At 40.0% G+C, this 11,070-nt stretch overlaps 2 protein-coding genes across 2 annotated transcripts; one reads left to right on the forward strand and one right to left on the reverse strand.

Annotated features, from left to right (window-relative positions):
* Positions 1 to 2,072: 2,072 nt before the first annotated feature.
* Positions 2,073 to 4,446, forward strand: LOC117463972 (glycoprotein hormone beta-5-like). Its single transcript, XM_034106502.2, has 3 exons — positions 2,073 to 2,130; positions 2,961 to 3,162; positions 4,244 to 4,446. Exons 2-3 carry the CDS (start codon positions 2,962 to 2,964, stop codon positions 4,430 to 4,432), a joined length of 390 nt encoding a protein of 129 aa, XP_033962393.1. The 5' UTR covers positions 2,073 to 2,130; position 2,961; the 3' UTR covers positions 4,433 to 4,446.
* A 1,059-nt stretch (positions 4,447 to 5,505) lies between these two features.
* gpha2 (glycoprotein hormone subunit alpha 2) lies at positions 5,506 to 6,936 on the reverse strand. The gene is made up of 3 exons (XM_034105786.2): positions 6,862 to 6,936; positions 6,486 to 6,670; positions 5,506 to 6,396 (listed from the first exon to the last, which is right to left on the reverse strand). Exons 1-3 carry the CDS (start codon positions 6,932 to 6,934, stop codon positions 6,292 to 6,294), a joined length of 363 nt encoding a protein of 120 aa, XP_033961677.2. The 5' UTR covers positions 6,935 to 6,936; the 3' UTR covers positions 5,506 to 6,291.
* Positions 6,937 to 11,070: the final 4,134 nt, after the last annotated feature.

An 11,070-nucleotide genomic window follows, 5' to 3' on the forward strand; every position in this document is an offset into this window, starting at 1 on the left:
TCTGTCCTGTTTCTGCACATGACGTGTTCCGTGGCTTTCACAGAAAACACTGCTGCATTGGGTGAAACAGCAGCCTGCACCTGCAACCTTCACCAAGGCCCCTTTTGTAGGATTTCAAACGTTGTTTTGATTCAGGCAAAAAACACAACTGAAAAGAGACAAAACTTGACCTCACTGTCATAAAACTCAGCTTACTTTATGATTTTAGTTTTGGCTAGCTTCCTCACAAACCCTCTTGATTGTTATTGTCAGTCGGTCAGCTGACTCGGGGAAAACGGAACCCCACGCTCCCGCTCTTCTACAATCCTCACTCATATCAAACAACAGTCATATTCCTACTGTACTTCTAGAAACCTGCCGTAAATTCTAGAACCGCTCCAGAAATGGAAAGTATGAGAAGAGAGCTCGGGTATCGCCGCACAGACATCGGACGCTGGTTTCATTCTCTGTCACATATCCCCTCTGAGGCCAAAGTGAAACAAAAGTTTTAAATCAAAGGGGAGGTGTGAACGGATTCAATTAAAGCAGCTGATATACTGTAGATTTAAAAAAAAAAACAGGAGGAGAAAGACAGAGGAGAGAAAAGACGTAGAGTTAGACACGATAGAATGGCAATAAGTCAGAGCAACAGTAACAGAATGAGAATATAATGTTACCGAAACCTACAACTGCATTACGTAGCAACTTCACTGCATTTCTAGATTTGCACTGTCTGCCCAATGGTCTGTGTTTGTTGTGTTGAAGAAAAACCTTAGAGAAGATGATTAAGACGATGCAGAAGAAGATGTATATTTTGGGGACCAACAAAGCGGTGGGGGGGGGGGGGTTGAATGTAGAGAGGCTTACTACTGTACGTAACATTACAGGGGGGTGTAGAATGGAGAAAAAAAACTATGTGCTAAAAATGAAACTTCACTTTGAGAAAACACTCTGGGAGTCTGCTGTTTTTTGTGTCACCTCTTTGTCTCTTAAATAACATTCATGAATTGCTATTGGATAATATGAATTCCACTTCCTTAAATGTATGCTTTGATCAACAGGTACAATGTGCATTAAGAACTTTTTTTTGCCTCTTTTAGCATGTTTTTATAACCTAGCATCAAGCAACAGGTACAGTTAGCATTAGGCACTGGAATAGCTTAATAGTCCCTCCGGAGAGGGTGGAGACCAAAACAGAGCTAAAAGGAGAGAATGCTAATGTAGCTTTCTGCCTGCTGAATATGTACATTATCAACTGTTGACTAATGTACGAATCTTACCAACTTTATAAGCTGAATATCTGTAAAACTTTTGACAGTTTTCCAGGAGACCATTGATTTCCATTCATTTCCATTTTGAGTCAGAATCTATTAGTAGACTTTAAACTTAGTTGAGTTGTGTTATTTCAAATAACTTATTTGTGCCACAGTTAACATCAAATCTGCCAAATAGCTGTTGCATGAAGAGCTACCTAACATATGGAAGAGTGAATGGAAGTCAATGGCTGTCTAACTGCAGAAAAACATGCCCAAAAGTCTAAAGCAACATGGTTTGCAAAATCAAAGTCATCTTAAGTTTATATATTTTTTTTATGGGGCTTACACATGCAACATTTTATTGTATGTAGCTTTGAGAAGATGTCCATGTGACAGAAGTGGAGACAATTAGTTCATATTATCTGGTTTAAACCCTTAACTTTGGAGTTGACACAAGTTTTTAAAGTCCTAGCCTTTTGGTTTAATTAGTGTCAAAAGTTTGAAATCACCCGGTAAGAGTTTAAAAAGTCCCGTCCTATGTACCCATGTCACCAATCCTTTGTCACAGTAAGTGTCAGGTTGAGTTCTGAAAGTCCTCACATCACTGAGCGTAGCCCAAAGTTGGAACTGCTCACAGTCACACAGAGAGATACAGGCTGAGGTTAAGAAAACATAGACAAGCATCAGGATTTTCCAGGGAGTCTCCATTATTTCTGGCTTGGGGTCTCTAATGGTATTTCATTGTAATTGCTATGATGTCAGAGTGTCCGTCCGCCCTAATGGCCTTCTAAAAACAACAACAAGGACAGATTGGTTCCATTCACTGCTTGTTGTCCGGACAGAGAGACACCGCAGTCCAGCAGCTCCAATCTCTGCAAGATCTCCAGCTGAAAAGGTGAGAAGTGTTTTTTTCTTCATTCAATAAGTAATGTAGGGGTTCATTCATGTTTTAATAATTAATTCAAGATTCTCAAAAACTGCTGAAAGGACAGAAAGTGTACATAATGATGTTACCAGGCTATGTTACACAGTGCACTTTTCGTAGCCTATGTGGAGTCATTGTACTCACAGTGGGGTGTCTCATTGCCTATAAAAGTATCCACATCATGCAGAAAGTATTTTTATTTCAGTGTAATATTTCTTCATTCAAGTTGGGCAGTCTGCAGTCTGGCTGAGTTGAGTTGATTCCAGTCGGTTTACAGCGCACTTTAAGTGGTTTGCTTGAAGAGTAATTAAGCAGATGTCTCCAGTATTAAAGAAATGATTGAAACAAGAAAAGAAAACAAGTTTTTATGTGTTAAGTAACTACACTCCCGATTTGTCATTTGTAGTATAATTAGAAATGTTTTACTCTATTTTTAGTTTGGATAAAAATGGGAATTATATTTTTAGTATAGGTCACTAGTACCATTGACTACAGTTAGCATAATAAACACTAGAGGGAGTTGAGAGTCATATACTGAATGTCAAAACATTGCTCTGAAATTCAGATTTGTGGATCATCTTTCTTTATAGATGTAAAATATTGGCAGTAACACGTCCAGCAATTCATTATTTTTTCATTTAAGAGGCCAAACTGAATATTTTAGTCTGTTAATATGACAACATACATGTCATACCTTGAACTGGTGCATGACGTCACCTGTAGCTGGGCAAAATATTGATATATGATAAAGTTACTTTGTTTTTTTTGTAATTGTTTCTTTCTCCATTCATCATCCCCAGCATGTATCTCCATCCACTGTCCGTCTTTTTCCTCGTCCTCGTTGTTGCCGTGGCATCAGAGGTGTGCGTTGCCGTGACGACACCGCTTCATGGCTTCCGAGGTTGCGCCGTGAGAGAGTTCTCGTTCGTGGCCCAGAAGCCGGGCTGCATGGGGCTGCGTATCACCACAGATGCCTGCTGGGGGCGCTGTCAAACCTGGGAGGTAACATTTACACACACACACACACACACACACACACACACACACACACACACACACACACACACACACACACACACACACACACACACACACACACACACACACACACACACACACACACACACACACACACACACACACACACACACACACACACACACACACACACACACACACACACACACACACACACACACACACACACACAAAAAGTGAGAGAACAAAAGTCACATTAAACCAAAGTCTTTTTCCGCTGCTATTGTTGAAATAGCATACTGGAATCTTAAGAAATCTAATGACTCAACCCAAACCATAAGAAAGCCCATGACTAATTCTCATCTATGACCCATATGTCATTGTCGTAAGAAGTATTAAAATCCCTCCGAGCAGTTAAGGAGGGTACTGAACCTTTTATGAACTTGTTCTCTTTTGCAGGGATTCAAATGTAATCTCTGAGCTAATTTAAAAAAACGATTTTAGGGGAACTCAGTCCGATTCAAAGTTATTAGAGGAGAAAGAGCTCTGAATCAGCAACAACAGAGCTGACTCAGTCACATGGCAAAGGTCAATATTAGAGTTTAAAATCTTGACTTTTCCAGGACATTCAACAGCATTTCATTGTCCTCCTCAGCAGAGGGAGGCTCCTGATGACAAGACATCTTAACTCCAGTCATTATGTATACACGCACAAAAAGATTCAAAGATTATACTGAAAAAGATAATATTCCTAAAAGCTGTTAACATGGCTATTGGAATTTAATATTCCATTAATATCCCTGTTTACATGCAGCTGTGCATACTCAAATTATCATAAATCCCATCCAAAGAAATTCACCCATATCTCAAAACCTGTTGATATCCAAGTCTTTTGTGATCTTTAAAGTAGGAGTGTTTGTCCAATGATGTGGTCTTTCCTTTGCTCATGTATCTCTAGCCTAGCCTTTTTAATCTGTTGGTCGGATTTGGTTGACATCTCAGAAACATGTTGCATTTACTGACATTATTAGTGCATGGGAAAGTAATGTCTAGTAAAACAGTTGATGGAGAGCAAAGTAGCCACCTGTGTGTGTGAACCCTGTAGAAACCTATACTGGATCCTCCCTACATCCACCGTCACCACCGAGTGTGTACGTACAATCGGACCCGCCAGATGACGGCCCGCCTGCCGGGGTGCCAGCCCAACGTCTCCCCCCTCTACCATTACCCCATGGCTCTGCACTGCCACTGCGCCATCTGCTCCATGCAGGACGCAGAGTGTGAGACCTTCTGAGTTGCAGGATGCTGCGTCAGCTAACCATGTTATCATCAGTTTTACTCAAATGAATGAACCTGAATAAAATCATGAAAATAAGACATTGTAAAAAGTGTGATTCTTGACACCTAAAAGTGTGTCTTTCTGTATACGATGTGTGTTTACGATTATATGTCTGTATTTAAGAAAGAAGAAAATACCAGAGAAAGCATTATATCTCAAAATATCAGTTTTTTTATTTTGATGTAAGCAAAATTGGAGGTTAAAAATAATGTATTAACGGGGATGGAGAAGGGCGGGAATATTTGGGGAAAACTACATTTTCTGTTACATGTACGGAAATCTTCAAGTCTATTCGATATAATGTTGATCCCCTAATCCCCTAAATACACTATGATGTTAAATAAAAGTAAAAAAATAAGTTTTAAGGCAATATCTTTCAATATCTTCATTATTTAAATTGATATTGTTTAATCAAAACCAGGGAACTAATTTATGTCTCATTAGATGATGTACATGAGTGCATATGTGTGTGTAAAGTGAGAATGAAAATCAAATGTCCACAATAATTACTTAACAGTTTCACATTAGAAATGGATTGAAATACTTTTTCAATTTTTTCAATGATTTAATTTGATATTGTGCTCACATATTTCTATGTTAATCAGGTTAATGTGTTTACTTGAAACTGAAACAGACACAAATACATTGTACACACAAACTGGGATAGGGGTCAACTGGGGACCACTGTCATTGTGGGGACTCTCCTCCATTGTGGGGACAACATCCAAGTCTCCACAAAGTAACCTTTAATGTGAGGCCCAAGACTTGGCTTAAGGACAGGGTCAAGGTTGGGGACCATGAAGTTGCCGTGATGAAGGTAAGGGTTAGTCACCAGGGAATGAATGCAAGTCAATGTGATGTCTCATTCATTTATGGAAAAATGTGTGAAAGTTAGAAGAAAAATCTAATGTCCACAATAATGACTTTACTGTTGCAGAATAGATATTTATTGAAATACAATTTCATTGCAAACTATACAGTGCATTATTTTCATTAAATTGACATTTCCAACATTCTTTAGTTTCATTAATACATATTATTTACAAAATGTCCTTTAGTTTCAAATTCATAAATATAAATAAATGTGTACATTCTTTGGTCTCTTTGGTCTGTGTTTAGTGGTTATGCAATGGGTGAAACTATTTGTTTATATAACCTTTATGCAGATGGATTGACTGTCTTAACTGTAATGTAAAGCTGTTGTTCATTTTGGCATATTTGAACATGTTAAATAAGGTGAAGGCAGTCTTTTTAGGGGTTTGATTGGTTATAATCCTGGAGTGACAGAATGGTTTATATCGCCTTTAAAGCACAAATGTGCATCAATCAAGTTTTCTTGAAAAACCTCCCTTACATCACATTGTACACATCACACAAAAACACGCAAACACACACTCACATCAATCTTTTAGACTTTTCAAAATGTGAATTCCTCATTTAAATCTTAATGTTCATGGGGAATAATCGTGAGCAGGGGTTACTCTGCCTATACTTAAATGTAGTCAAACATGTTTGATGACATGGGAGATCTGCATAGACCCTTCATCTTTTGGCTATGTTCCATCCACCTTCTTTTTATTCTTTGAGAACACGAATGAAGGAAATTAATACTGAGAGTAATTTAGTTGATTATTTTTCACTTAAATAGTTTAAAGGGCATTTTCTTCAACATTCAAAATACTTAGAGTAGAGATAGGAAAATGATGGTTTATGCCTGAAACACCTGTATTTCAATCATTTTTAAGTTTGTACGGCTTAACTGACTAAATTAGTTTTTGGTCCTGTGGTACATTGCAGCATATTGTCTTGACGTCTCAGTAGCTGGACTTGCGGCACATGTCGCATCGACACGCCTTTGCGGTCAGGATCTCTATTTCTTCATGGCGACGACCTCGAGGGCAGTCCAGGCGAACTTTGACCTGAGGTGGGAAAAGCCAGACATGAAACATTTGCCAAAATGTAGAGTTACTGACATTGCCTTTGTTTTGTTTTGGAACGTAGTTTTTACCTTAGCGTCCTTGCTGATGGTGCAGCATCGTGAGGCGGAGGTGATGTTGTGGGTGAAGTTGGAGGCCACCAGCACTGAGTATCTGGAGGGGAAGGCGCTGGACTCACAGTAGCCCACACAGGCGTAGACCAGGTGGGTGCCTTTACACGTGCCGCGGCGGTCACTGCGGATGGTCACGTTGAAGGCTGCGAGAGGAGAAAGGGTGGAGGGAATCAAGCACTGTGTACGTGTGTGGGACTGTAAGTAAAATAACAACACTGTTATATTTATTGCAATAAGCTGGTATAAGCCGCAGAGTTGGAGTTAAAAAAAAACTCAAGGAAAAAGTGCAAATAAATGTATGCGGTTTTGGCTTGAAGTGCAGTGGGTTACTTACGATGTAGGTGACACCCTGGGGTGAGGCCATCGTAGCTCCAACCAATGGGAGAGAAGAACAGCAGCAGTGACATCACTGGAAGGACCAGCATGCAGAAATGTGAAGTTGTGCAAAGCGTCATCTGGACGGCAGCCTGGAGGACCCAAACAAAAAAGCAAAGTATGTAAGAACTTATTTATAGAATATCTGACATTTAATGTTCTTTAAGAGGTTTCCAAGCAAAACAAAATAAATGTTTCCAATCTCAGCAAGAGTTGATCCTCTTTAGACTTTTACTACAAACAAACTGAACAAGAACGCCAGTTAAATGAAATGAAACTGTAGCATGGGAAAAGGTAGGACTTAGGAGCGAATCTGAATCATGATGTGGACACACAAATCATTTTTTACTGTAGTTAAAATTGTGAGTTTAGTTAATCCTGTTTAATGAGTTGAATAAACTAAAGGAGCCGCAGCTTTCTCAAACCCTGAGTTCCCTCAACCTGAGGTGATCTTCTCCTGCTGAACTTTCCCCTCAAATCAAAGCCCAGAGCCCCCTCCCTTATCTACCAGGGTGATTTCCCACCCTGCTCGCCTGCCTGCCGGTGTGTCACAGCTAATGTGAATAAAAACAATACAGTCTTCATCTTTTGTGTCAGCCTCACTTCACAGCTACCTGCTGACACACGTATACGTACACAGCTCCCACTGACTCGTGCAAACGTACACATAGCTGCACACACGGCAGCGGTAGCATAATCACGATACAAAGCTTTCTTTCAAATAGAGTAAGGCATCAGCCTTTTCCCTGTTAACCCACATAAACATGAATGGGAACATGTATGTGTGCATATATGCTCACACCCCCCTCACACACACACACACACACACACACACACACACACACACACACACACACACACACACACACACACACACACACACACACACACACACACACACACACACACACACACACACACACACACACACACACACACACACACACACACACACACACACACACACACACACACACACACACACACACACACACACACACACACACACACACACACACACACACACACACACACACTCCAACACGTGTGTAAACAATAAAGTCATGTTTTCCTGAGAATGTGGTGATCCTGAGATTTCTGACCCTTGCCCTCTAAAATGGCAGCTCTTTCCAGCCCCACTTTCCACCGACGGGAGGAATTGCCTCCGTGGTGATGGTGGAAGGACCCCTGGGGACGCCATTAACGCCGGTGGTACGGGCAAATTAACGGGTCAGGACTGTGTGTGGGCTCATTAACCCCGTGTCAGCTGGAGAGGCAGGGGAAATGCTCCGCTTTTTCCTCTTATGTGGGGTTTCCACGCCTGAAGGGTAGGTTTGTCTTTGAGGAAAGTGGGTTGTAATAAAGACCAAGATCACCAAAACAGCCCAAATAATTAATACTCTTAGATCCTTAAAGATATTGTAAACACACTACCAAAAACATTGTCAAAATCGTGTTCTCAGTGCTGCCTTTAAAGATAATTTTAAAGGTGTGAATAGAAGGAATTAATGACACAAAGTACACTTCCTTAAGCTTTCCTAAAATGCCCTTCAGAACTGTAAAGGCAGCAAAATGCTACAAGGACCTAGATTGGATATTACAGATATTAGGAAAGTTAAAGGAGAAATATGACTTCTTAATTCTCTTCAATGTACATTACAGTATGTGAACACCTCAGTTCATGTAAGGTGCAGACCCAAGCTGCAGGTGACATTTTTATTTTGAATACTATAAATAGCTGATATATCGATGAAGTGACATGAATGGAGTCAAGTACCTGAAACCCCTTCTTTTTAAACTGGACACTGAATAATGCCAATAGGATGAAGTTCAATACAGTTTTATTTCTTTAAGTAAGAACAATCTGCATGCATGTTCTCTGCTAAGTTAAAATGGTCACGAAGAATACTGTCTAGTAATAGCACAGACTAAAAGGAGACACACAGTATAATCCATTGTCTTTACAAAATATCTTTATAGTGCAGCATCTAGATAAAAACACCTATTGTCATGACAGTAGAAGACAGCTGAGTAGTCAGTAGTGTCGTAATAAAACCCTCTAAACACAGCAAAACTTATGCTAATTTTAAAAATAATTAAATAAGCTTTAGGCAATATAAAAATGTGCATGAATGCAGTAGAACTGTTATTATTATTAACTTACAGGGAAGAGCTCTGCAGAATAAGAATGGACCCCCCTTCCATGTTCAATTCAAATAACAAAAAAAGATTACAATCTATAAGAAAGCAACTATTTCAAGACCGAACCAGATGATTTAAAGGTCTATTCCACCAACATGATGCATTCAATTTCATCCCAGGTGTAAAAAGCAGCTCAGTGTTTCTTACCTGGAGATGTGGAGCAGAGTTTAGCTTCTGGAGTGCAGGTGAGTCGACTGACAGGTGTGTGTGTCTGCTCGCCTCATGCAGGGATATAAGTACCACAGGTAAGAGTGAAGGCACTTATAGCTCTGGACACACCCACAATTAGAGCTGACAGTGTGTTAATGTTTTCCCTTCTTTTCTGCAAGTCCCTCTCTCTCAACCTGCACGAAAAAAGTGAGATGATTACAAAAAATGATTAAAATTGCCTTCTTTTCTTTAACGTCTTCCTCTTGGTGTGTGTAAGCGTCTTTCTCTCTGTCCCTGCACCCTCCCCCTCTGATTTCAACCTTTAGGGGGACCGCGGCTGTGACACAGAGGAAAACTAGATAGGTTTTCCATCAACGCACCACCACAATAGTGAGAACACACACAGCTTTACCACACACACACACACACACACACACACACACACACACACACACACACACACACGCACAGGCTACGCACAGGCTATGCAAAATCACACAAACAATTATCTTCTCGGCCTGATTGATGCTAATAAATAAAGTGGGTGGGAGACCTCACACACACACACACACACACTGCCTGGGTTTTCCATTTGTGGCTGCAGGAGGGAGGGCAGAGTGGGGTCAGAAGATATTGTAGCTTTGGGTCAACTCTGTGTAGCACATGATGGGTCAAATGTGGAGGAGGGAGCCTGCTTAGCAACCGCGCTGTCCAAACTACAGCGGGTTATTCCTTTATTAAACTTAGATTATTTGTTGGGCAGTTTCTGGACACTTCGGTGACATGTCACAAAGGTCACTAACGTTCCAATCGGACCACATATGACATTAAAATGTCCCGAAATGAGTGTCTTTTGTGCCCTTGTGGTTAAAGTGGCTTTCAGGGTGAGGAAACAGATGTAATACTTACTGGAAGAGCAAAGGATCTGAATCTCCCGAGGTTACGTCTTTGGTTTTTCAATGACTTTTTCCACGTCTCCTGGGAGAATTTGGGCTGGGTTGGGAATTGTTGCCAGTGTGGGTCTATAACGCCCACGGAGATACGACACCCACTGATATTGGGCCATAAATATAATAATATATTTGACAGATTTTGATTTACTGCGAGGAGAATTGATTTAAGAAGTCAAAGACCAAAATCACAGTCACAAAACAGTCACATTTTCTTTCAGCGTAATCCTTTGGTTGGTTCCCAGATGCAGTTTATTATATTGCAGTAATAATAGTTGTTTTATTGTATGTTGTTAGCTTTAGCAAGAGCTCCACATCTGTCTTGTATTGTGAATCAGACTCGGGACAGCTGGAGGCGATTCTTCCAGAAATACAAACTGTAGACGTTTGTTATGACCTTTGAACAACTCTCCAAACAGTTCCAAGAGAAACGGCCGTTAATATGTCATTCATCCAGGAAACAAAAGGATCTGATCGATTCTGTTTGAGTGTTTTACTCATGGCAAAGGACATGATCTACATTTAAGTCCTAAAACATGTAGAAACACACTTGTTGTACATTCCAATAATGAGAATAATCACCACACTAGAACCAAGGGAAATCTTAATTTGAGTATATCTGCTTTAAATGAATGTTGCTGGCAGAATTTTTCACAAAACACAACCAAAATTCAATCACACTTAAAGACAAAGACGTATTATCAACACAATTCAATAAAATAACAACACAAACATGAATTTCTTCCATTAAATGAACCATAAAAACACACACACTCGTATTTATATTCAATCTAAAATACACACTGCTGCTGTATAAACTCACTCGACTATCAAATGTGTATTAATGTTCAGCTGAAAAACTAATC

The sequence above is a fragment of the Pseudochaenichthys georgianus genome, chromosome 18 (assembly GCF_902827115.2).
Source record: "Pseudochaenichthys georgianus chromosome 18, fPseGeo1.2, whole genome shotgun sequence".
Taxonomy (NCBI): domain Eukaryota; kingdom Metazoa; phylum Chordata; class Actinopteri; order Perciformes; family Channichthyidae; genus Pseudochaenichthys; species Pseudochaenichthys georgianus.